Raw genomic sequence first — 26,666 nt, 5'->3', positions numbered from 1 at the left:
GCAGGGTAGGTGGATTGGCCATGATAAATTGCCTTTAATTCGTCAAAAATGAAACTTAAGAGTTTTCAGTTTGGAACATGAATCAGTATAAATCTTTTGTGCGGAACAATCTCTCTCTCTCATCTACAAATCCCACATTTGATAAACAAATACCTGACTCCCACTCAGACCAAACTCACTGCCCAAGGTCAGAGTTTGACTGTGGCTCCGCTTGTTCCTGGCCTCTGCCTAATCTGCCTCTTGCAATGTGGTAATGGAATAGAACATGGAAACTGTGTTGGCGACAAACGTGCCTATTATCTCACCCCATCAGCACAGAGACAGACCGTTTAGCCCATCTGCTTTCTCCCAGAGTTTATGCTCCACGAGCTTTATCCCAACCTATTTTATCTCACAATTAGCAGATCCTTGTGTTTCTTTCTCCCTCATTTGTTTACCTGGTTTCCTATCAAACACATCAAAACTATTTGACACAATCATTCCCTGTGGGATCAAGTTCCACATTCTAATCATTCCCTTGGGATAGAAGATTCTCCTGAATACCTACATGAATTTATTATTGACCATCTTATATTTTTGGACTCCAGTTTCAGACTCCCCCACACATGACCCCCAAATTCTTAATGTTATAATTCATCCTTTTTTCCCCCCTTGTAGAGTTTCTTTCTGTCCTTTATCGACATGTTGATCTGAACTGTGCTGTCCAAAACAAAGGTTTTCGACAAGTTCAAAGTCATTTCTCTGCTTTTCAATTCAATTCCTCCAAAATTGGACCACAGTGTTTGATTTTTTAGTAAAATACCCTTGTTGAGATGCCTTGTTATATTTAATGATTGATGAATTAGTAGGTCTAGAATTTCTACAGAGCAGAAGGGACAATTTAGCATGGCCAATCCACCTAACCTGCACATCTTTGAACTATGGGAGGAAACCCATGCAGACACGGGGACAAAGTGCAAACTCCACACAGTCACCCAAGGCTGGTATTGAACCTGGGTCCCTGGCACTGGGACAGCAATGCAAAGCACTGTGCCTCGCTCTTGGAATCCAATGGGGTAAAATACTGTGAATGCTGGAAAGGTGATTCTGGAAATCATCAAGTCAGGAAACATTTGTGGAGAGAGAAGCAACCTCTTTGCAGCCTTTGACATGCTCGATCACAGTGTCCTCCTCCTGCAACTCTTCTGTGTTGTCCAGTCAGTGGCACTGCGATGACCAATCAGTTCAGCTGTGCGCAGAGGATCTGCTGCAATGGTGAATCTTCCCACCGCCATCGCTCTGGTTCCTCCCAAGGGTTAATCTCTGCTTTTCAATTCGATTCAGCTGCTCTGGCTCGCGCTTCCTCACATTCCAACCCCAGAACGCTGGGCACCAAAAAACAACAACTCCCATAAGGCATCGCGGGCTGCCTTCCTCCCGATTTGATACTGTCCTCACTGCGCAGGCTCCGGGGCCAAATGAAGGATGGGTAATGTGATCGGGTGAAAGTCTGAATCGAAAGCGGATGCGCAGAACTGGGTGGAAGACGGAATCCCGCCTCCCTTGTTTTTGGTTGGGCACAATGACTGACATGTCTGCGATGGGCTTGGCTATTGTACCTTTGGTCTCCGATTGGTTGCATGATCCGTCCATCAAAGAGCTGAGCTGTTTGATTGGCCGTGTTGGATAATGAGGGTGTTTATTGGAAGCATTTCCCTTCTGATTTACAGGCTGAGTTTTGTTGATGAGTCATTGCTGAATATGAGAAGGTGAGGTGTAATTATCTGGGAGGGGCAGAGGCACATTTATTTTAATGTCTTCTTTAAATTTTTTCCTAAAGCCTGGGCTTGGATTTGATCGTTTTGCCCAGTGCTGTGTCTAAGAGCTGAATTTGGGATGTGCAGTTTGAGTGAGTGCTGTTGTGTTATGCTTCTTCGTGTAGCATAAGGTGCTTCCTTGATGTATGCTTTGACAAAGGAAGGTCCAGACTTTGTAATGAGTTCAATATGTTTATTGAACATAGAACATTACAGCGCAGTACAGGCCCTTCGGCCCTCGATGTTGCGCCATCCTGTGAAACCCCTCTAAAGTCCCTCTACACTATTCCCTTATCGTCCATATGTCTATCCAATGACCATTTGAATGTGTTTAGTGTTGGCGAGTCCACTACTGTGGCAGGGCATTCCACGCCCTTACTACTCTCTGAGTAAAGAACTTACCTCTGACATCTGTCCTATATCTATCTCTCCTCAATTTAAAGCTATGTCCCCTCGTGCTGGACATCAACATCCGAGGAAAAAGGCTCTCGATGTCCACCCTATCTAATCCTCTGATCATCTTGTATGCCTCAATTAAGTCACCCCTTAAACTTCTTCTCTCTAGGTACTGATGCATATCACCACATCCCCCCCTTTTCTCGTGTTACATATTTTCTATACTTTGTTAAAGAAAATTGAACAAAACAGGTAGATAAGTGATGACATGTACAAGTTATGATGACATTGATGATTATACAATACCAAGTAATATTTATGAGTCCAAAGTTCATGAATTTATATGGTCAAGTGGCTTTCTTGTTTTGTTATTGAAGTGTTGATGTTGTCATTTCCTTGTGAACGCCGTCAGCGTCCCTGTGCTTAAGGAACCAAGAAGTCATCAGGAGGTGTTCAAATGGTCAAATCATTTCATTGTCTGATTTGGACTCTTTTTTTCGATGCTTGTGGTAGCGATTCTTGATGTCATCTTTCCTGTCTGACCTGGATTGGTGTCTGTTTGTGGTATTGATGCCTTCTGTCAGCTGCCTTGAAAGCTGGTCTGCTTGTTTGTAGTGCAGCAAACGTGAATTTGTAAGATGCGTTATCATGCCATGGTATGTCTGCGCACTTGCCATTGTCTTGAGCTGTGCTGTCACAGTGTCCTGCATTTGTAGAGTTGTACCATGTCGTACCAGTCGTTGTTCCAGTGTTGTTGGTTTTGCCGTGCTTGTTGTTGACATTGGTGCCTTTGGTACGCTTCTTGTTGTTGTCTGTGTTGTTTTTGTTGGTTTTGTTCTTGTGTTTGTTGCATTCAATGACCATTCCGAGTGCAGAATTCAAGTCCTTCACAAAGTTACTTGTGCCAGTGTCCTTTGTGGCATCTGCTGTTTCATTGAGCGTTTTGTCTTTGATTCCTCAGTCCTCCCCATCTGGAGTCATGTCCGGTTCACTTGAATCATCTTTGGCTAGTTGATGCTCCCCGCCTGGAATCCATTCTGGTTCACCTGAATCATCTTTGGTTTCTTGATGATCCTCTGTCGGAGTCATTTCAGGTTCACTTGAATCATCTTTGGTTTTTTGAAGCTTCTCGTCTGGAGTCAAAATGTTCAAGATTTCATTTTCTTGTGGAGAGGCTCAAGTGGATGAGGTTTCAATTGACGTGGTCGCACTGGACTCACGAGTAGTTTCACTTGGATTGTCGAGTGCCTCTGTGCATACGAGCTGAGATCTGTCAGTCTCACTGTGATGTCGCACATCATGTATGGGAATTGTGATGCCTTCGTCACTTGCCTCAAATACAGTGGATAGACCTTCAGTGTCTTCTTGTTGGTTAGATAAGCTGGGTAGACTGTCAGAGTCTTCTTCTGGTGGCTCAAGTAATCTGGGTAGACTTTCATAGTCTTTTTGTTGTTCATGTGAGCGGGACAGACTTGCATCATTTGCTGCTGGTTGCTCAGAGGAGGTGGATAGACCTTCATGGTCTTGTTCATGCATGGACTGCACTTTGGCGTCTTGAGTTGCTCCCATTGTGGAGTCTGTCAACGAGCTTGCTGTGGAGGCTTGTATCGCTCTCTCTGTGGAGTCTGGCATCGTTCCCTGTGTGGAGTCGTGCCGTGGTCTCGCTGTGGAGTCGATCTGTGCGCTCTCAACGGAGTCGTGTAGTGGTCTCGCTGTGGAGTCTTTCATCGCTTTCTGTGTGGAGTCGTGCAGTGGTCTCGCTGTGGAGACTTTCATCGCTTTCTGTGCGGAGTCGGGGACTCTTCGTGGTGCGTGGACCACTCTCTGTGTGGAGTTGGGGTCTCTTCACGGTGCGTGGACCACTGGTGTGGTATCCATGGTGTCAGGCCGCTCTCTGTGGGCTTTTACCGCTCTCTGTCTCTTGGTGTCAACTGCAGCAGAATCCTGTACTCATGGGTCGGGATGTCTTCTATGCTGAGCTGAGGATCCTCAAATCCGAAGAACTCATCCATGTTTGTGTAGGATGCTTCAATGTACAAATCATCTCGTTGCGGTTCAGATTTGTTACGGTGCTCGCTACGTCCAATGATGAAATCATCTTCTGAGTCGTAGTCTTCAAGGACCAAATCATCTCTTTCGGCGGTGCAAACAGCTTGTTGAAGGGTTCTGCGGAGGTTATTTTCATCTACTGGTCGGAGTTCAGGCATTGTGCTGTCTTTCGTGGTGGAAGAGCTGTGTTTTCTGGCTTTAAAACTCTTCTTCACTATTTTCGGACATTTCCCCTTTAAGTGGGAGTTGCCTCTGACGTCATAACGCTTGTGACGTAAAGCGTAGGAATGGATTGCACATGCGCAAATCGCTTTTCCTTTACTGTGCGCTCTTTTCACAACTGCGCATGTGCGGCTTCTCGCGCATGTGCAAAACACTGTTTTGCCGGTTCACGTCTTCTGGGGATGTGCGGACTGGGCCAGCTGGATACGCGCAAGATGACTGCCAATCAAAAATGCTGTTTGCTTCTGTTGCATCCCTACCTCTGCCTCGTAGTTAGTATAGGTGCCAGTTTTACCGATTTCTTTTGTGTTTACCTCGCAGTAGTTTTCAAACTTGTCCAGGACTGTCTGGAAGTCTTTTTTGTCCTACCCTTTCAAGTATTTGAAGGACTTGCAGATCTCTGTTGCATGCTCACTCACAATGGTGAGTAGAAGAGCTATCGTTTTAGCATCGGCCACGCCATTTAGGTCGGCTGCTTCCAGGTAAAACTGAAATCTCTGCTTGAATGCACGCCAGTTGGCACTAAAATTGCCATGGTACCTGAGTTGCTGAGGAACCAGAATCTCAATCACCTTGCCTGGGTGCTGTTGCTGGTTGTCACGGATCTTGCTGTGTTAAACTAAATAGATTGAACAGGCACCACTGGTACCATGTTGTGTTATGCTTCTTCGTGTAGCATAAGGTGCTTCCTTGATGTATGCTTTGACAAAGGAAGGTCCAGACTTTGTAATGAGTTCAATATGTTTATTGAACTATTAACACAGTTCTTAAATTAGTTTGACTCTCCTGCTAATCTAACTGTAGTAACTCAGTCTAACCAAACCAGTCTGCTCTAAGCCACGTGCTGGGTGTGATGCTTCTGATCAACCCTGATGTACTCTCTAGTTGTGGGTAAGTGGAAAGAGGCAGAGCATGTGTGCCCTATCCTTTTATATGGGTTGTGAAGTGCTCCCTTGTGGTAATGCCACCTCTGGGTGTCTTGACTGCTCATTGGTTATGTCCTATTCTAAGTGTTCAATAGCTGCATGTTTGCATATCGTGACTTCTCCAATGCTCCCTCTAGTGTTTACTTAGTTGTAGTGTATTTACCTTAACCCCTTGTGTATATACGGTGATGCATGAAATGAAAAATGAAATGAAAATCGCTTATTGTCACAAGTAGGCTTCAAATGAAGTTACTGTGAAAAGCCCCTAGTCGCCACATTCCGACGCCTGTTCGGGGAGGCTGGTACGGGAATTGAACCGTGCTGCTGGCCTGCCTTGGTCTGCTTTAAAAGCCAGCGATTTAGCCCAGTGTGCTAAACCAGCCCCTAAACCAGCATATCACCACAAGTGCAGTGTATCTAATTTCCCAGGATAATCCAAAACCCTTCAATCAGCTAAACAGCATTTTTCTTAGCTTCCTGGTCACACTGCCTGGGGAAAGCGAGCAGCATAATCAAGACCTCTTCCACCCGGCTTACTCACTCTTCCAACTTCTTCCATCGGGCAGGAGATATAAAAGTCTGAGAACACACATGAACAGATTCAAAAATAGCTTCTTCCCCACTGTTACCAGACTCCTAAACGACCCTCTTATGGACTGACCTGAATAATACTACACTCTTGTATTCTCCAGCCAATGGCGGTGTCTAAGTATTTACATTGTGTACCTTGGTTTGCCCTACTATGTACTTTTTATTTTATTCTCTTTCCATGTACTAAATGATCTGTTAAAATACTTTTCACTGTACCTTGGTACAGTGACAATAAACAAAGAAGACCACCATCATACTGGTGCTAAAGAAGAACCAGGCAACGTGCCTCAATGACCACCATCCAGTGGCCCTGACATCAGTCATAGTGAAGTGCTTTGAGAGGTTGGTCATGAAGCGCATCAACCCCATACTCCCCGAACGCCTTGATCCACTGCAATTTGCATACCGCTGCAACCATTCCACAGCAGACAACATCTCCCTGGCCCTACACACATCCCTAGAGCATCTCGACAACAAGGACTCCTATTTATTGACTACAGATCCGCCTTCAACACCATAATCCCAGCCAAGCTCATATCAAAGCTCCGAAACGTAGGACTTGGCTCCTCACTCTGCAACTGGATCCTCAACTTTCTGACCCACCAACCACAATCAGTAAGAAAGAAGAACAACACATAATAATATAATAATAATCGCTTATTGTCACAAGTAGGCTTCAATTAGGTTACTTTGAAAAGCCCGTAGTCGCCACATTCTGCTGCCTGTTCGAGGAGGCCGGTACGGGAAATAAACCCGCACGGCTGGCCTTGTTCTGCATTACAAGCCAGCTGTATAGCCCACTGAGCTAAACCTCCTCCACAATAGTCCTCAATACCGGGGCCCCGCAAGGCTGCATACTTAGTCCCCTACTATACTCCCGACACACACACCACTGTGTGGCAAAACTTGGTTCCAACTCCACCCACATGTTTGCTGACGAAACGACCAGAGCGGGCCGGATCTCAAATAACGACGAGTCAGAATACAGGTGGGAGATAGAGATCCTGGTGGAGTGGTGCAGCAGCACCAATCTATCCCTCAATGCCAGCAAAACTAAAGAGCTGGTCATTGACTTCAGGAAGCAAAGTACTGTACACATCCCTGTCAGCATCAACGGAGCCGAGGTGGAGATGGTTAGCAGTTTCAAATTCCTCGAGGTACACATCACCAAAAATCTGTCCTGGTCCATCCAAGTCGACGCTACCACCAAGAAAGCACAACAGCACCTATATTTCCTCAGGAAACTAAGGAAATTCGGCATTTCCGCATTAACTCTTATCAGCTTTTACAGATGCACCGTAGAAAGCATCTTATCTGGCTGCATCACAGCCTGGTATTGGCCCAAGACAGCAAGAAACTTCAGAGTCGTGAACACCGTCCAGTCCATCATACAAACCTGTCTCCCATCCATTGCCTCTATCTACACCTCCCACTGCCTGGGGAAGGGGGGGGGCAGCATAATCAAAGACCCCTCCCACTCGGCTTACTCACTACTCCAACTTCTTCCATTGGGCAGGAGATATAAAAGTCTGAGAACACGCATGAACAGACTCAAAAACAGCTTCTTCCCTCCTATTACGAGACTCCTAAATGACCCTCTTTTGGACTGACCTCATTAACACTACACCCTGTATGCTTCACCCGATGCCAGTGTCCTTGTGTTGCTCTATTATGTATTTTCTTTTCTTTTCATGTACTTAATGATCTGTTGAGCTGCTCGCAGAAAGATACTTTTCACTGTACCTCGGTGCACGTGACAATAAACAAATCCAAATTAAACAATCAAAACGTGTTTCTTCAAATAATTTTGGAAAACAAGGGTGCAAATTTCAAAATTTCCATTGATTTTATCTTTTCTCCCGAGTGTTTTTACATTAAACACATAAGGGGGGGATTTTCCGTGCAAACCGCTGTGTGTTTCAGAACGACGAAGGTGGCTTGCCATTGCCGGCGGTGATGCAATCCTTTGGTCCTGCTGTTGTCAAGGGGAATTTCCATGGCACCCATTACCATGGGAAACTTGCGGTGGTGGTGCACCACCACCGGTGCAAAAGGCTGGAAAATTTCAGTTGTTGTCTGAGCACAAAAGTAGTCTTCGTGAGCATGACACAAGTTCATGGTCAGTAGTTGTTTCTAATAAACTTAGAGTAGCTCATTCTTTTTTTTTCTCAATTAAGGGGCAATTTAGCGTGGCCAATCCACCTACCCTGCACATCTTTGGCTTGTGGGGGTGAAATTTCTGCAAACACGGGGAGAATGTGCAAACTCCACACGGGCAGTGACCTGGGCCGGGATCGAACCTGGTCCTCAGCGCAGTGAGGCAGCAGTGCTAACCACTCTGCTACCATGCCGCCCCCTCATGGTCAATAGTTAGCTTGTTTTAAGTTTGCCCAACTGCCTTTTCCATTGCCCTTGGGAAGGGGCTGGTTTAGCTCACTTGGCTAAATCGCTGGCTTTGAAAGCAGACCAAGCAGGCCAGCAACACGGTTCGATTCCCGTACCAGCCTCCCTGGACAGGTGCCGGAATGTGGTGACTAGGGGCTTTTCACAGTAACTTCATTGAAGCCTACTCGTGACAATAAGCGATTTTCATTTCATTTCATTTCATGTGGGGTTTGGGAGGAGGAAAGAGTGTAACCACGTCGTCTGCTCCTGGTTAGACTCCATTTTGGAGCCGTGTCTAACTGAGGAGTCAGACCCTAGAGGGCAGCATGGTAGCACACGTGGCTAGCACTGTGGCTTCACAGCGCCAGGGTCCCAGGTTCGATTCCCTGCTGGGTTACTGTCTGTACGGAGTCTGCACGTTCTCCCCGTGTCAAAGACGTGCAGGTTAGGTGGATTGGCCATGATAAATTGCCCTTAGTGTTCAAAAAGTTTGGAGGGGTTATTGGGTTATGGGGATGGGGTGGAAGTGAGGGCTTAAGTGGGTCGGTGCAGACTCGATTGGCCGAATGGACTCCTTCTGTACTGTATGTTCTATGTTCTACAACAAATGATGGTTTGAGCAAATCATGTTTCCTTTTCCTGCTTTACAGACGGACTGCACTAGAGAATACAGTGAGGTTAGACACCACCGATAGATCCTGACCACCACCCAAGGATCAACTGCACACACAGTGTCTTCATAGCATTGCTCAACACAGAGAAGCTCGGGCAGTGAAACCATCATCTGGGAATTGGTTGGGTCAGGAATTTTGCAATATCCCCCACACATGACAGGCGCCGGAATGTGGCGACTTGGGGCTTTTCACAGTAACTTCATTGAAGCCTACTCGTGACAATAAGCGATTTTCATTTCATTTCATGTAAGCATTGTGCTGGCAGCACGGTAGCATTGTGGATAGCACAATCGCTTCATAGCTCCAGGGTCCCAGGTTCTATTCCGGCTTGGGTCACTGTCTGTGCGGAGTCTGCACATCCTCCCCGTGTGTGCATGGGTTTCCTCCGGGTGCTCCGGTTTCCTCCCACAGTCCAAAGATGTGCAGGTTAGGTGGATTGGCCATGATAAATTGCCCTTAGTGTCCAAAATTGCCCTTAGTGTTGGGTGGGGTTACTGGGTTATGGGGATAGGGTGGAGTTGTTGACCTTGGGTAGGGTGCTCTTTCCAAGAGCCGGTGCAGACTCGATGGGCTGAATGGCCTCCTTCTGCACTGTAAATTCTATAAAATGATTAAAGAAATTATCCCGTGGATGTTTACACACTGCACTGATCTGGAAGCCAATCAGATCACAATGTACCACCTGAAATAAAACTGCTTCAATTAGTCACGCGTATTTTTTTTAAAAGTTTGCTTCAGTAAAACCTCTTGACAAACATGCAACAACCGCAAGTGGATGGGTCTGATAGCAAGTTTACACTAGTTTGTATTGGTTTTGTCAACGTAATCCAGCTGAAATTGACCCGATCAGGAATTTTTAAAAGAAAGTCAGATATAAAATGTAAATTAAACTTTCACAATCTTTAACACTGGTTTATTAAACATCCCTCAGGAAGCTGGTACCAATCACAAAAATGACTACGTTTCTAGGTGGGAATAGAGTGGTGAGCTTCTGCCGATTACACGTTTTTGAGGCGGCTCTTCAAATTACACTCAGTGTTTTTGGCCGTTCAGGCACCAACTGCCTGGGGTTGGGACATTCCCAGTAGAGATTGGGCCAGGAAATCCCATGGTGACTGAACCTGGGCATCCCGGAAGAGGAAAATGCAGGAGAGGTGAACAGATCAGGAAATCCCAGGAAAATAACAGGAAGGGGTGAATGAGTCTCAGAAATTGGAGCTAAGGGAAGCTGAAGGGAAGAGGCAATTCTGGATTTCTGATGTGTAAGGAGGCAGACTTGATTCGGGAACATAAGGTGAAGGAACCCTTAGAAAGCAGTGACCACAATATGATAGAATTTACCCTGCAGTTTGAGAGGGAGAAGATGGAATCAGATGATTACAATTAAATAATACAATCAAACAAAGACATAGGGAGGAGCTGGCCAGAGTTGATCGGAAAGGGAGCCCAGCAGTGGCAGGAGTTTTTGGGGATTATTCAGCAGGCACAACAGAAATTCATCCCAAGGAAGAGGAAACATGCTAAGGAGAGGGCAAGGGATCCATGGCTGATGAGTGAAGTCAAGGATAGCATAAAATCAAAAGAAAAAGCACACAAAGTGGCTGGTATTAGTGGGAAGCCAGAAGATTGGGAAGCCTTTAAAAGCGAGCAGAGAACAACTAAAAAGGCAATAAGGGGGCAGAAGATGAAATATGAGTGTAAGCTAGCTAGTGATATAAAAGAAGATAGGAAGAGTTTTTTCAATATATAAAAGTTAAGAGAGACAAAAATAGACATTGGACCACTTGAGGTAATAATAGGAAACAAAGAAATGCAGAGGAACTGAATAGTTACTTTGCATCAGTCTTCACGGTGGAAGATACCAGTGGGATGCCAGAGCTCCAGGAGAATCAGGTGGCACAACTGAGTGTCGTGGCCATCACTAAAGAGAAGGTTCTGGGGAAACTAAAAGGCCTCAAGGTGGATAAATCACCTGGACCGGATGGACTACCCCCCAGGGTTCTAAAAGAGATAGCTTAGGAGGTTGTGGAGATATTCGTGGTGATTGCTCAGAAATCACTGTCGGCAGGGAGGGTCCCAGACGACTGGAAAGTGGCAAATGTAACACCGCTATTTAAGAAGGGAGGGAGGCAGAAGAGGGGAAATTATAGATCAGTTAGCCTGACTTCGGTCATTGGTAAGATTTTAGAGTCCGGTGTTAAAGATGAGATTTCAGGGCAGCATGGTGGCTCAGTGGTTAGCACTGCTGCCTCACGGAGCCGAGGTCCCGGGTTCGATCCGGGCTCTGGGTCACTCTCCGTGCAGAGTTTGCACATTCTCCCTGTGTTTGCGTGGGTTTTGCCCCCACAACCCAAAGATGTGCAGGGTAGGTGGATTGGCCACATTAAATTGCCCCTTATTATGGGCCAGGATTTAGAAAACTCTAAAGTATATCATGGAGTTCACCTGACCTACAACTTTTAATAGATTTTGGTTATGGGGAGCACAAAGGTCCACTCTCCAGGTGTTATGCAACAGAGACCTGAAGTATTTTTAAAACAAAAACAATATTTTTTCTATGAACACAGTTAACATTTTACAAACACATAAACATCTTATCAAATAGCAACACACGTAACCCCACAGATACAATACTCTATAGGTAACCCTTAATACCTTTCCTGGCAACATCCATAAGTTAAACCCTTTTTAAATAAAGACAGCAGGTTTAAATTCTCTACAGAAACAGGTATTGCTTTGAAATCATCAAGTGAGCTGGAGACTAAAGGGACGATCCTTTCAAACAGATTTTTTTTAAAAAATTTGTTTTTATTAAAGCTTTCTTCAAACAGAATTTTTACATAACTAATAACAGAAAAATAAGCGAAAAATATTTAACAAAACTAAGTGGCTGTTACTATTATACAAAAAGAAAATATACATTAAATAAACAGTTCCCCCACCCCCCGATTGCTGCTGCTGCTGACATTTTACCGCTCCCCTAGAAAGTCAAGGAAAGGTTGCCACCGCCAGGAGAACCCCAGCAAGGACCCTCTCAAGGCAAACTTTATTCACTCCATGCTGAGGAACCCAGCCATGTCACTAACCTAGGTCTCCACACACGGGGGTTTTGAGTCTCTCCACATTAACAAGATCCGTCTCCGGGTTACCAGGGAGGCAAAGGCCAACACCTCGGCCTCTTTCGCTTCCTGCACTCTCGGATCCTCTGACACCCCAAAGATCGTTATTATTGGACTTGGCTTCACCCTCGTGCCCAAAATCCTGGACATAGCCCTCGCAAAGCCCTGCCATTATTCTCTAAGCGCAGGGCATGCCCAGAACATATGGTAATGGTTCGTCGAACTCCCTGAACACCTCGCACACCTGTTCTCCACCCCAAAGAACTTGCTCATTCTCACCATCGTCATGTGAGCTCGGTGTACCACCTTAAACTGAATTAAGCTGAGCCTGGCACATGAGGAAGAATTCACCCTGCCCAGGGCATCAGCCCACAGGCCCTCATCTAGCTCCTCACCCAACTCCTCCCATTTGCCCTTCAGTTCCTCCACTCCGGCTTCCTCATCCTCCTGCAGCTCTTGGTAGATGTCCGACACCTTCCCCTCTCCTACCCAGATGCCAGACACCACCCTGTCCTGTATCCTACGAGGGGGTGGTAACGGAAATGTCCCCATTTGTTTTTTTTAGAAAGTATCTGAAGGCATTTCCCGGGGGCATGCTGACCTGCTCCTCCAGCGCCTTCAAGCTAGGGGAAGTCCCATCTATAAACAGTCTCCCATCCTTCTAATGCCGTCTATCTTGCCCGGAGCAAATCTATGGTTGTTCCGTATCGGGGTCCAAACTGAGGACCCCTCCTCCTTTCTGTGCCGTCTCCACTGACACCAGACCCTCAGTGCTGCCGTCACCACTGGGCCTGTGGTGTATCATGCCGGTGAAAACGGCAGCGGTGCCGTTACTAGTGCCCCTAGGCTGGTGCCTTTGCATGACGCCGCCTCTAGCCGACCCCACGCCGACCCCTCCTCCATTACCCATTTCCTAATCATGGCCACATTAACCGCCCAAACGTAGCTACAGAAGTTCGGAAGCGCCAACCCTCCCCCCCCCCCCCCCCCCCCCCCCCGACTGCACTCCAAAAACAGTCTTTTAACTCGCGGGGTCTTGTTTGCCCACACAAATCCCGTGATAATCCTGTTCACCCGCTTGAAGAAGGATTTGGGGATGAAGATGGGAAGGCACTGAAAAACGAAGAGGAATCTGAGGAGAACCGTCATCTTCACAGTCTGCACCCTTCCCAGCCAGGGAAAGCGGGAGCATGTCCCACCTTTTAAAGTCTCCCTCCATCTGCTCTACAAGCCGAGATAGATTGAGCCTGTGTGGGGCATCCCAACTCCAAGCCACCTGGAACCGAGGTAACGAAAGCTTCTCTCCACCATCTTGAGCGGGAGCTCCCCCAGTCTCTCCTCCTGACCCCTAGCGTGGATTACAAACAGCTCACTTTTCCCTCCGTTCAACTACGCCACCCTGAGAAGCTCCCAAAGTCCCTTAGGATCCGCATGACCTCCCCCCATCCCCGCTATCGGGTCTGAAATGTACAATAGCAGGTCGTCTGTGTAGAGGGAAACCTGGTGCTCCTCCCCCTCCAGTTCCTTGAAGCCCTCAGCGCTATGGCCAACGGCTCAATTGCCAGGGCAAATAGTAGCGGGGATAGGGGGCATCCCTGCCTCATCCCTCGATGCAGTCTAAAATACTCCGACCTCAGCTGGTTCGTGGATACACTTGCTACGGGGGCCTGACACAGTAGCTTGACCCACCCTATGAATCCCTCACCGAATCCAAACCTACCTAACACTTCCCACAGGTACTCCCATTCCACCCTGTCGAAGGCTTTCTCTGCATCCATTGCAGCCACTACTACTTCTGCATCCCCTCCTTCTGAGGGCATCATAATAATATTCAGGAGCCTCTTCACATTTGTGTTCAATTGCCTGCCCTTGAAGAAACCCGTCTGGTTCTCCTCAATCACTCCCGGGACGCAGTCCTCTATTCTGGTAGCCCAAATTTTAGCCAACAGTTTGGCATCCACATTCAGGAGCGATATCGGCCTGTAGGACCCACAATGAAGCGGATCCTTCTCCCTCTTCAAAATGAGCGAGATCAATGCCTGCGACATCGTCGGGGGGGGGGGGGGGGGGGGGGGGGGGGGAGTTCCTCTCTCCTTTGCCTCGTTAAAGGTTCTTAGCAGGTGTGGGCTCAGTAGCTCCGAGAATTTCTTATAAAATTCTACAGGGAAGCCGTCCACACCCGGGGCCTTGCCCGACTGCATACTTGCTAGGCCCTTAACTATCTCCTCCAACTCAATCGGTCCCCCACCAGATCTTTGTCCACCCTTGGGAACCTCAATTGATCCATAAATTGCTTCATCCCTTCCCCTCCCCTCGGGGGCTCTGACTCGTACTGTTTACAATAAACTCCTTGAAGACTTCATTGATCTTCTCTGGGCCCAAGACCATATTACCTTCCTTATCCCTCACTCCCCCGATATCACTGGCTGCCTATCTCCTGCGAAGTTGGTGCCTCAGCTGTGCCTCCGCCTTCCCAGTAGTCAGCAAATCAAACTCCGCCTGCAATCTCCGGCGCTCCTTTAGCAGTTCTTCCTCAGGAGTCTCCGCGTACTTCCTGTCTACTCTAAGTATCTCTCCCACCAGCCTCTCCCTCTCCGCCTTCTCCCTCTTCTCCTTCTCCCTCTTCTCTCTGTGGGACCTAATAGAAATTAACTCTCCTCTAATGACCGCTTTCATAGCCTCCCAAACCGTTGTTGCTGTTACCTCCCCTGTGTCATTTATTGTCACATAGTTTTGGATGCTCCTCCTAATCCGCCCACACACCTCTTCATCCGCTAGCAGTGCCACATCCAGTCTCCAGAGATGGCGCTGCCCTCGCTCCGCCCCCAGTCGCAAGTCGACCCAGTGCGGGGCATGGTCCGAGACCGCAATGGCCGAATACTCGACCCCCTCCACCCTCAGGATTAACCCCCTGCTCAACACAAAAAAGTCAACCCACGAGTAGACTTTGTGAACGTGGGAGAAAAAGGAGAACTCCTTCGCCCTTGGCCGTGCGAATCTCCACAGGTCCACGCCCCCCATCTGATCCATGAACTCCCACACGGCCCTGGCCGCCGCTGGTCTCTTTCCCGACCTGGACTTAGACCGGTCCAGCGCCGGATCCAGGACTGTGTTGAAGTCGCCTCCCCCCATGATCAAATTACTTGACTCCAAGTGCAGGATTTTACCCAACATGCGCCTCATGAATTCCACGTCATCCCAGTTCGGGGCATAGACGTTCACTAACACCATGCGGGCCCCCTGCAGCTTGCCACTCACCATAATGTACCTTGTCCGCCACAATACTCCCTGCCTCGAATGCCACCCATTTACTAACCAGAATTGCCACCCCTCTGGTCTTCGGGTCGAGCCCCGAATGGAACACCTGGCCCGAGGTGTTTGGTCAGCGAGTTTTAATGCGTCTCCTGTAGCATGGCCACGTCCGCCTTTAACACCTCTTGACCGGCCTGTTCAGACCCCTCACATTCCACGTGATCAGCCTGGACGGGGGGCGGGGGTTTGACCTCCCCCCTCCCTGCCGACTTTCCATCTCCCTTTTTCGGCCAGCCACGTGCCTGCGCCTCCCGCTCGCTCCAGCCCTCCCGCCGGAGGCCCCCCAACCCGACTCCATCCGTCCCCAACAGTTGGCTCCCCTTCAGTCAGCAAAGCAGCGCCCCATCCCCCCCCCCAACCTGAACCCCCCCATGCCAAGCACCTGCTTAGCACTGATTTCCCCCCCATTACGCTTCCGTAAGTCAGCTGACCCATGCTGACTCCAGCTGCTCCCGCCTCTATCTCCAAACTTATTATTGTCTCCTCCTTTGGGCCCCCAACCCCCCTTCCCCCACAGGGTAAGAGGGCAAGAGCCATCCAGATTCTTCCCATGCAACGAAAAACACAACCTGGATGTTACCCCGCCCCCTGAGAGAAGCAAAGAAAAAAAAACAGAAAAAGAAAAAACGAACAACTTGAATTCTGCTACCAATCTTACATCAGGCCAACACCCGGTTACACATCCCCACCACAGCGTTTCACCCACGTGCAGCTGCCCCTTAGTTCGAGTCCAGCTTTTCATGCTTAATAAATGTCGACGCCTTGTCCGGCGTATCGAAGTAATGGTGCCTGTCCTGGTACGTTACACAAAGCCTCGCCGGGTGCAGGAGCCCGAACTTCACCCCTTTGCTGTGGAGGACCGCCTTAGCCCGGTTGAATCCCGCACGCCTCTTAGCCAGTTCAGCTCCCAAGTCCTGGTATATACGAATCTCACAGTTCTCCCACTTACTGCTCCGCTCCTTCTTTGCCCAACGCAAGACACGCTCCCTGTCTGTGAATCGGTGGAACCTTATCACCATCGCCTTCGGTGGTTCGTTCGCCCTAGCCTTCTTTGCGAGGACTCTGTGCGCCCCGTCCAATTCCAAGGGCAGCGGGAAGGCCCCACGCCCATCAGCGTCCCCAGCATTGTCGTCACATACGTGCTCGCGTCTGCCCCCTCCGCACCTTCAGGGAGGCCCAGAATCCACAGGTTGTGACTCCTAGACCTATATTCGAGGTCATCCAGTCTCTCCTGCCATCTCTTGTGCAGGGCCTTGTGCGCCCCCACTCTGACCGCCAGGCCCAGGATCTCATCCTCATTGTCAGATACCTTCCTCTCCACCTCTTTAATCGCCTTCTCCTGCAGGGGCTGTTTAGCACAGGGCTAAATCTCTGGCTTTGAAAGCAGGCCAGCAGCACGGTTCGATTCCCGTAACAGCCTTCCCGAACAGGCGCCGGAATGTGGCGACTAGGGGCTTTTCACAGTAACTTCATTGAAGTCTACTCGTTTCGCCCACCCGGGGGAGAAAGAATTCTCTTTCTTCTCCCCAGTACACAACGTGTACACCAGAATTGACTTCTTTGTGGTGGGGAAAACGGTGCTTCCAGAGATAGACAAGGTGGAATACTCCGCAATTGTGATATCAGACCACGCTCCACACTACATGGATGTGCGGCTAGAGACGGGAAGGGCCCAGCGCCCCAAATGGAGGTTGGACGGTGCCTTACTAGCTGACAAGGCCTTCAGCGAAAGGATAGCGCAGGCCATAGCGGAGTACACTGAGATCAACCAAAACGGGGAGGTCTCACCCTCCACGTTCTGGGAAGCGCTTAAGGCCGTACTAAGAGGGGAAATCATAGCCTACAAAGCGCAAAGAGATAGGGAGGAAAGGGTGGCTAGGCAGAAGCTGGTCGACTCCATACTGGAGGTAGACCATAAATACTCCGAGGCCCCGACCGTAGAACTCCTGGCGGAGAGGAAAGAATTACAAAGGAACTTTGACCTGCTCTCCACCAGGAAAGCAGTACACCAACTCCGCCAGGCACGCGGGGCCCTATACGAACACGGAGACAAAGCCAGCCGCCTGTTGGCCCACCAGCTGAGAAAGCAGGCAGCCAGCAGAGAAATTGCGCAAATCAGAGATACCAGAGGCACGTTGGAAACAGAACCAGAGAGGATTAACAAAACCTTCAAGGCCTTCTACCAAGAGCTGTACACCTCAGAGCCCCCAACGGGGAAGGCTGGGATGAACCGGTTTCTTGACGGACTGGACATACCAGTTGTGGGAGAGGGCAGAAAACGGGATCTGGAAGCACCACTAGCACTGGGAGAGATCATGGACAGCATTAGCTCCATGCAGGCGGGGAAGGCGCCGGGACCGGACGGATTCCCGGCGGACTTCTACAAAAAATTTGCGACAGCGCTGGCCCCGCACCTGCGGGAGATGTTCACAGACTCGCTAGCTAGGGGCACGTTGCCACCCACGTTAGCACAGGCCTCAATCTCGCTGATACCTAAGAAAGACAAAGACCCAACGGAATGTGGGTCATACAGACCCATATCTCTGCTGAATGCAGACGCCAAAATACTGGCCAAAATCCTAGCCAAGAGGCTAGAAGACTGTGTACCTGAGGTGGTCACAGAGGACCAGACGGGCTTTGTCAAAGGTAGACAGCTTACCGCGAACATCAGGCGCCTGCTGAACGTTATAATGACCCCCTCCGGGGAGAGAACACAAGAGGTGATCGTCTCCCTGGACGCAGAAAAGGCCTTCGACAGAGTCGAGTGGAAATACCTCATAGAGGTACTGGAGCGGTTCGGGCTTGGAACAGGGTTCACCGCTTGGGTAAAGCTCCTGTACAACGCTCCCATGGCGAGTGTACAGACCAACAATACCAACTCCCAATACTTCCAGCTGCACAGGGGCACCAGACAAGGATGCCCACTGTCCCCGCTGCTGTTCGCACTAGCAATTGAACCGCTAGCAATCGCGCTTAGGGCAGCAAAAAATTGGAGGGGGATCCGAAGGGGAGGTAGAGAGCACAGAGTCTCACTCTATGCGGATGATCTGCTCCTCTATATCTCGGACCCACAAAGCAGCATGGACGGAATCATCGCGCTCCTGAAAGAGTTTGGAGCCTTCTCGGGCTACAAACTCAACATGAGCAAAAGTGAGATCTTCCCAGTACACCCGCAAGGGGGGGGGGGGGGGGGCAGCACTAAAGGGGCTGCCGTTCAATCAAGCCCGACATAAATTCCGCTACCTGGGGATCCAAATAGCCCATGACTGGAAAGGGATCCACAAATGGAACCTCACCAGCCTGACGGAGGAAGTTAAAAAGGACCTGCAAAGATGGAACACACTCCCGCTCTCCCTCGCGGGGAGAGTTCAGACGATCAAAATGAACGTACTGCCCAGGTTCCTCTTCCTGTTTAGATCCATTCCGATCTACATCCCCAAGGCCTTTTTCAAAGCGCTGGACAAACTCATCATGGCGTTCGTATGAGGGGGTAAAAATGCTAGGATCCCAAAGAAGGTCTTACAAAAAACAAAAACCAGGGGAGGGCTAGCCCTCCCGAATCTACAATTCTACCACTGGGCAGCAACAGCCGAGCGAGTAAGGGGATGGATCCAGGAGCCAGAAGCTGAGTGGGTGCGTGCGGAGGAGGCCTCCTGCATGGGAACCTCCCTCCGGGCCCTCGCCACGGCAGCACTCCCATCCCCACCCAAAAAACACTCCAGCAGCCCAGTGGTGACAGCCACCCTCCAATCCTGGAACCAACTGCGGCAGCAACTTGGCCTGACCAAAATGTCGAACAGGGCTCCCATCTGCAACAACCATAGGTTCACACCAGCACTGACTGACGCCACCTTCAAAAGGTGGAGGCAGGACGGGGGGACACTGACAGTCAGGGACCTATACACGGACGACAGGATCGCAACACTGGACGAACTGACAGAGAAATTTCAGCTAGCTGGGGGGAACGAGCTACGGTACCTGCAGCTCAAAAACTTCCTACGAAAGGAGACAAGGACGTACCCACAACCGCCACGACAGACACTACTGGAAGACCTACTGGACGCAAGTATCCTAGAGAAAGGGAACTGTAGTGACATGTATGACCGACTGGTAGATAGGGACGACACCGTACTGGACGCAACAAGAAGGAAATGGGAGGACGACCTGGGGATGGAGATAGGGTGGGGACTCTGGAGCGAAGCACTGCATAGGGTCAACTCCACCTCCACGTGCGCAAGGCTCAGCCTGACGCAACTAAAAGTGGTACATAGAGCCCACTTAACAAGAACCCGTATGAGTAGGTTCTCCCCGGAGGTGGAAGACAGATGTGAACGGTGCCAAAGAGGCCCGGCCAACCACGCCCACATGTTCTGGTCTTGCCCCAGACTCGTGGAGTACTGGACAGCCTTCTTCGAGGTTATGTCCAAAGTGGTGGGAGTGAGGGTGGAGCCATGCCCGATAGTGGCGGTCTTCGGGGTTTCAGAACAGCCAGATCTATTCCTGGGGAGGAGGGCGGACGCCCTTGCCTTTGCCTCCCTGATCGCCCGCCGTAGAATCCTGTTTGGCTGGCGGTCAGCAGCACCGCCCAGAGCTGCGGACTGGCTGTCCGATCTCTCGGAATCTCTCCAAATGGAGAAAATCAAATTTGCCATCCGAGGGTCGGACGACGGCTTCCACAGAACGTGGGAGCCATTCATGCAACTGTTCCGGGACCTATTTGTGGCCAATGTACAAGAGGAAGAATAGTCGGGGGAAGGTAGCGGGAGGGGGGGGGCTACAGGTTCGGTACGGGGGTTCGATGGCTAGCTAAGGCCCAAAACCAAACTAAATAAACATGTTGAGGGGGGGGGGGGGGGCGCGGGCGCAGTTACTACTACGAAGATGCTTACCTGTAAATATGTATGTTAATTTTTGCGTGTTTGGTTTTTTTTTTCTCTCCTAACAATTTGTAATTTGTTCAATATAAAATATGAAAACTGAATAAAAACATTTATAAAAAAAAATTGAAGTCTACTCGTGACAATAAGCGATTTTCATTTCATTTCATTTCACCTTCTGAGTCTCCACCATCTTTTCCATGCAGGCCTTCATAGGGGCCAGCATCTCCGTCTTCAGCTCTGCGAAGCAGCTTCTCAGAAACTTGCTGCTCTCTCGACCACTGGGCCCACGCTGCTTCGTCCGCGCCGGCCACCATTTTGTCTTCCCGGACCCGCTCCGCTCGCTCCCCACAATCGCTCTTTTAACGGCCCTGCTCCTGGTTCCCTCCATGCAGTAGTGAGGGGAACCTCTCTAGCGCCCTTTGCCATGCCAGGAATCACCGCCAAAGTGCCACTACCACTCCATTAAAGGGCCTGAAACTCCGATCTCGGCGGGTGCTGCCGTGTGCGCAACCTATTCGGACATGGCCGCTACCGGAAGTCCCCCCCCTTTCATACAGAGATGAGGGTGGCAAATCTGTGGAATCTTTGCCGCAGAAGGCTGTGGAGGCCAAATCACGAGTGCCTTTAAGACAGAGATAGATAAGTTCTTGATTAAGAAGAGGATCAGGGGTTTTGGGGACAAGAATGGGGATGAGAAAAGTGTCAGCCATGATTGAATGGCGGAAAAGATCGATGGGCCGAGTGGTCTAATTCTGCTCCTATTCTTATGGTCTTATCATCACTGCCTTGGATACTGTGGGTGTTCCTCCTTTGATTTCCTGTCAAACACATCCAAGGATATACATCCAACACTGATGTTGTCAGATGAAGAATGCTATTCCCACACTAGAAATTTACCTGGGGAACTAATAATAATAATCATTATTAGTGTCACAGGTAGGCTTACATTAACACTGCAGTGAGGTGACTGTGAAAAGCCCCTAGTCGCCTCACTGATCTGCTGCTCAAAGTCTCCTCCGTTTCCCCGGTCAGTTTCCCAAACTTCAGGAAACTCCTGTTACTGCAGAAATATTTGGATTGTCTGTGAGAGACGTCAATCAGAGAGCCCACCCACTCTGCCCATTCTCTCCTCTTCCTCTACCACAGCTGCTTCACTTCCTGTAGGGACTCAAAACCAAGTCAGGAGATGGTGAGTGAAGGAACAGAATTTACAATCATTACATTGCACAATATCCACACTAATGTTCAGGCAGTCTGACTATCCTGTGGGCAATCAGCTGTGGAAATGCCCCTTATGCTGTGTCAGAAGATCCAGCTCACAGACCTGTTTACTCGATGCTTTGTGATGAGCTGTTTGATTGGCTGTGTGTTGGATATTGAGGGTGTTTATTGGAAGTATTTCCCTTCTGATTTACAGACTGAGCTTTGTTGATGGCGCATTGCTGAATATGAAAAGGTGAGGTGTAATTATCTGGGAGGGACAGAGACACATTTATTGAAATGTCTTCTTTAAAGATTTTATCTGAAGGCCTCGACCTTTCCCAAAAGCCTGGGCTTGGATTTGATCATTTTGCCCAGTGCTGTGTGTGAGAGCTGAATTTGGGGTGTGCAGTCTGAGTGAGTGCAGTGTATCTAATTTCCCAGGATAAACCAGAACCCATCCATTAGCTACACTGAAGAAATAGGGCGCGATTCTCTGGCTGCGTTGAGATCAAGAGAGAGCACAAAGTGGCCAGAGAATCTCGGAAGAGCTACACTAAAGCTTCTGACAATAGGGAGCAGAGCCGAGAGAGAGGAAGCTGCTTCCACCTTGAGAGTCCAATGGCTTCTCCCCGGATCACTCTGAAAAACCGCACCGACAGGAACCAATCACAATGTCCCTGGCCAATTCAGTGGACACCAGTCAACCAATCGGAACAAACTTCTCCAATTTCTTGGGTGCCATAAAGTCTGGGTTCTTCGGCCCAAAATACAAAACTTTATGATACATCCTGTTTTGACACTTTGAGAGTGCCTTACTTCCACTGCTGGACTTCATGGTATGTTTCCGTTAACGATCAATGAACCAATAATGATAAAGACAAAATAAAAGATAGGACCTCAGTGAGCCAACCAGAAGGGACCTAACACCCTTCTCGAATCAGAGGGTGTGTGACAGTAAAGTGAGGAAAAAGAAAGGACTTGTATCTAATCCCCCACACAGGCGAGTAGCAGATTGGCACTCACTGTGGAACAGTCTCTGAGGAGTCAGCTCCTTCAGCAAAGGAGGAGAGGGAGTTGGAGGAAATCATGTTTTCATTTCCTGGCAGAGTGGTTAACGCTGCAGCCACACAGACCTAGGGACCCTTGTTTGATTCTCCCTGTGTCTGCCTGAGTTTCCTCCGGGTGCTGTGGTTTCCTCCCATCCTCCCACAGTCTAAAGATGTGCAGGTTAGGTGGATTGGCCATACTAAATTGCCCCTCAGTGTTCAAATGTCAGGTGGAAATATGGCGGGATTAAGGCCGAGGTAGTGTGCTCTTTCTGAGGGTCGGTACAGACTTGATGGGCCAAATGGCCTCCTTCTGCACAATAGGGACTCTATGAATCAACAGGAAGGGGCCTTACACCCTGCTGGAACCAGGCCTTACAGAAAAGTAAGAGAGGGAGTTAGAGGAAATTATGTTTCCTTTTTCTGTTTTCCAGAAGGATTGCACCATACTACACCAGAGAATACAGCGAGGATAGACACCACAGATACATCCTGATCATCACCCAAGAAACAACTGCACATCTGTGGAAGACATCCAGTCCCTTCACAGCATTGTTCAACACAGAGAAGGTTGGACAGTGAAAGCATCACCTGGAAATCAGTCGGGTCAGGAGCAGCTTTGACATATCATCAAATCTGAAACTGGTCGGTGGTGTGGAACCTTCCGTCAGAACCTTTTCGCAGGTTCGGCTGTGGGTGATCAGTCATTGTGAGGCTGGGAAGAAGCCTGAGTAGGCTCCAAGTGTGGTGAGAACTTCAATCATTTATCGAGCCGAATGAAACACTGACTACAGGGACGCTGTCAAGTGTGAGGTGTGTGAGGAGGCTTTACAGGTTCATAAGTTCTTCTGAGGTGCATTTGTTACAACTACTGTTACCACAAGTGCAGCCACATGGAAAAGAAACGATTTAAGTGTAATGTTTGCGATAAACGTTTTGTAACATCTACGATGCTCCTTAGGCACCAGATGATACACACAGGAGATAAACCATTCAGGTGTGAGCTGTGTGACAAATCATTCACACAGTCCTCAAGCCTCATTGAACACAAACGCGTTCACACAGGGGAGAAACCCTTCAGGTGTGATGTTTGTGAGAAGACTTTCAACCGAAAAGCCAACCTTCAATCACATCAAAGGGTTCACACAGGGGAGAAACCCTACACGTGTGAGGTGTGTAACGAATCATTCTCATTGTTATCGACCCTCCGTAGACACCAACGTATTCACACAAGGGTGAAAGAATTCACATATGAGGTGTTTGACAACTCATTCTCGCAGTTATCGCACCTCGATGGACACCAACGCGTTCACCCAGGCGAGAAATCCTTCCCATGCCAGGTATGTGACAAATTATTTTTGGACTCACTGGCTTCTTGTATACACCGTAAGATTCACATATACAATATAATAATAATAACCTTTATTAGTGTCACAAGTAGGCTTACATGAACTCTGCAAAGAAATTACTGTGAAACTCTCCTAGTCGCCACACTCCGGTGCCTGTTCAAATTCACTGATGGAGAATTCAGAATGTCCAATTCACCTAACAAGCATGTCTTTCGGGACTTGCAGGAGGAAACCGGAGTGCCCGGAGAAAACCCACAGAGGCACGGGGCGAACGTGCAGACTCAGCACAGATAGTGACCCAAGCCGGGAATCGAATCCAAGACCCTGGCGCTTTGAAGCAACGATGCTAACCACTGTGCTATGACATGTGACTGATTATTCCCTGAGTCACCTTCCCTCGGCGCTAAGCAACACATTCCCACAGAGGACAAATCATTTACAGGCGACTTGTGTGACAAATCATTCTCAGTTATCAGTCCACCAAAGTCACTCTCACATTCACACTGTGCCTCACTTGCTTTCCTTACACTGAGAGTTGTCAGTGTTGTTTACCCTCCAGTGCTCACACAGGGGAGCTGTCCTTCCAAAGCACTGTCTGTCTCAGCAGTGTCTGTCTCCAGCCTCTCCCGCCATCAGTCCAATCATTTCAAGAAGGTCAATTTAACCGTTGACCAGATCACCAAACATAACCAAACGAAGACATCAATCTGCATAGAAGCTGCTACTACTGCGCAAGTTTCCCTGCAATGGGAAATAGGGGAAACTTTAAATCGTAGTTTTTGAGTTCAAAATACAGAAAGGTCACAAAATCTATTTTCCTAATTTTACGAGGTTTTGTAAAATGCAGTTGTTTTGGTGATGGCTCTGACTTTGTCATAAGATTGATCTCCAATAAGAAGTCCCCCTGGGTACAGGCTGAAAACTGTCACCAGCACTCGGAAAATGTGTCACAAGACAGCACAGCAAAGCCTGGACCATGATTCAGTTTTAATTTTAATTTCTTTCTTTTGGTAAAGCTGGCCCAGGATGCCCAGGAGTGCTCGTCGACTGGAGGGCGGTTTCCTTATAGCAAGGAGCTGACGGAACTGGAGGGGTTCATGAGCAAGCTGTTTGATCTCTCCAACCCCACAATAACCAATGGTGGATCAGATATGGGAATGAGTGAAGGTGATGTCAGCAGCTGAGTGTTTAAACCATCAGGAGGAGAGTTAATTTATATGACAAAAGGTAATTGTGATTTTCTTCCTCTGACAGATACACGGGTGTCCATGGGCACATCAGATGGTGATGGAGGAGAGTTGGCAGCTGTGGCCGAGATTCCTGAAAGAGCTGATGAGAGAGGGACGGAGGTGAATACCTCACAGCAATGTGGCATGACAGCTGCAGTGGGGGAGGGAGAGGAGTGTCAGGAGGGTAAGATGTCTGATTTGGAGGGTAGTGTTGATGAGTTAAAGTTAAATATTGTGACCTGTGTGAAGGAGGAAGCCTGTGATGATCTCGCTGCTGTGATGGAAGGAGGGTGCTCAGAACTTTCCGGTGGAGAGGAATCTGCAGTTTTGGGAGCAGAAGCTTCGCCATCTCCACGAGCACATGGACAACATCGGGCCCATGCTGCTGGTGAAGAAAATGAAGATGATCTGAAACCTCTTGAGCCCTTACATCAGGAACAGGTTCAAAGTACAAAAAGTTATCAGGTCACTTCGAACTTGCTTCAGGAAACTTTGAATGAATTTAAGATGGAGGTTAGCCACAATCTTCAAAGAAACAATGAGATTCTTCATCCGCATCTACAAAGAAACAATGGGATTCTTCACAATCATCGACAACAAAACAATGAGATTCTTCAACCACAGCTACAAAGAAACAATGAGATTCTTCACAACCATCAACAAATAAACAATGACAATCTTCAACCGCATCTACTAAGCAACAATGAGATTCTTCACAATCATCAACAAAGAAACAATGAGATTCTTCAGCCGCATCGACAAATAAACAATGAGATTCTTCAGCCGCATCTACAAAGCAACAATGAGATTCTTCAGCCGCATCGACAAGGAAACAATGAGATTCTTCAGAATCATCGACAAAGAAACAATGAGATTCTTCAGCCGCATCGACAAGGAAACAATGAGATTCTTCAGAATCATCGACAAAGAAACAATGAGATTCTTCAGAATCACCTACAAAGAAACAATGAGATTCTTCAGCAGCATCTACAAAGAAACAATGAGATTCTTCAGCAGCATCTACAAAGAAACAATGAGATTCTTCAGCAGCAAAATGAGGTTCTTTGTCAGCTTCTGCAAAGAAGCAATGAAACTTTAAATGAAATGAGACCGAGTCTGCCTCAGATTATAGACCCTCCACCTTCTGGCCAGCAAATGCCCAGTGCAGAGACATCTGCTGCTGGACATGCCTCTGGTACACATCATGGGGTATATGCGGAAGGTCTAACGGTCCATCCCTCCAACACTGCCTCCTCAATGCCATTATTTTTCTGTCTGGATTTTTGCAATGACAAGCGATCCTCTCCATTGTGAGGACAATGGAGGCTCAAATCTGAGAGTCCTACCCCCCCCCCCCCCCCCCCCCCGCCCACCCCAATCACAGCACCTCCTATTTTTATGGTATCAGGAATTGGCCAGATTGAGATTAGTGTGTTTCACAGAGGCAGCTGTCCATAAAAATCAGCAGCTGCCTCCACTCGTCTGGGTT

General features: G+C 48.6%; 2 protein-coding genes across 6 annotated transcripts in view; one reads left to right on the top strand and one right to left on the bottom strand.

Moving 5' to 3' along the window:
* LOC119976643 (zinc finger protein 721-like) overlaps nt 1-26,666 on the bottom strand; it is a 999,221-nt gene that overhangs the window by 244,769 nt on the left and 727,786 nt on the right. The window lies entirely within an intron of this gene.
* Nucleotides 49-26,524, top strand: LOC119976642 (zinc finger protein 682-like). 5 transcript variants are annotated; one of them, XM_038817292.1, is made up of 5 exons: nt 21,334-21,806; nt 23,034-23,939; nt 24,965-25,115; nt 25,203-25,705; nt 25,739-26,524. In XM_038817292.1, exons 2-5 carry the CDS (start codon nt 23,493-23,495, stop codon nt 26,489-26,491), a joined length of 1,854 nt encoding a protein of 617 aa, XP_038673220.1. In that variant the 5' UTR covers nt 21,334-21,806; nt 23,034-23,492; the 3' UTR covers nt 26,492-26,524. The 5 variants fall into 5 exon arrangements, with proteins under 5 accessions (XP_038673218.1, XP_038673219.1, XP_038673220.1 ...); XM_038817290.1 differs by lacking the exon at nt 21,334-21,806 and adding an exon at nt 49-1,748 and having other exon boundaries at nt 25,203-26,524; XM_038817291.1 differs by lacking the exon at nt 21,334-21,806 and adding an exon at nt 1,812-1,888 and having other exon boundaries at nt 25,203-26,524.

The sequence above is a fragment of the Scyliorhinus canicula genome, chromosome 13 (genome assembly GCF_902713615.1).
Source record: "Scyliorhinus canicula chromosome 13, sScyCan1.1, whole genome shotgun sequence".
In the NCBI taxonomy this organism is placed as follows: domain Eukaryota; kingdom Metazoa; phylum Chordata; class Chondrichthyes; order Carcharhiniformes; family Scyliorhinidae; genus Scyliorhinus; species Scyliorhinus canicula.
The sequence above is the reverse complement of the archived record's forward strand: the minus strand, read 5'-3'. Positions and strand labels throughout refer to the sequence as shown.

Bases quoted from the DNA above. Each gene is read 5' to 3' on its own strand.
- LOC119976642 (XM_038817290.1), top strand. From the start codon at position 23,493: ATGGAAAAGAAACGATTTAAGTGTAATGTTTGCGATAAACGTTTTGTA. The intron at 23,940-24,964 runs GTATGTGACAAA...CTTTTGGTAAAG, and splicing joins AGAAATCCTTCCCATGCCAG to CTGGCCCAGGATGCCCAGGA. The intron at 25,116-25,202 runs GTGATGTCAGCA...TTCCTCTGACAG, and splicing joins AGATATGGGAATGAGTGAAG to ATACACGGGTGTCCATGGGC.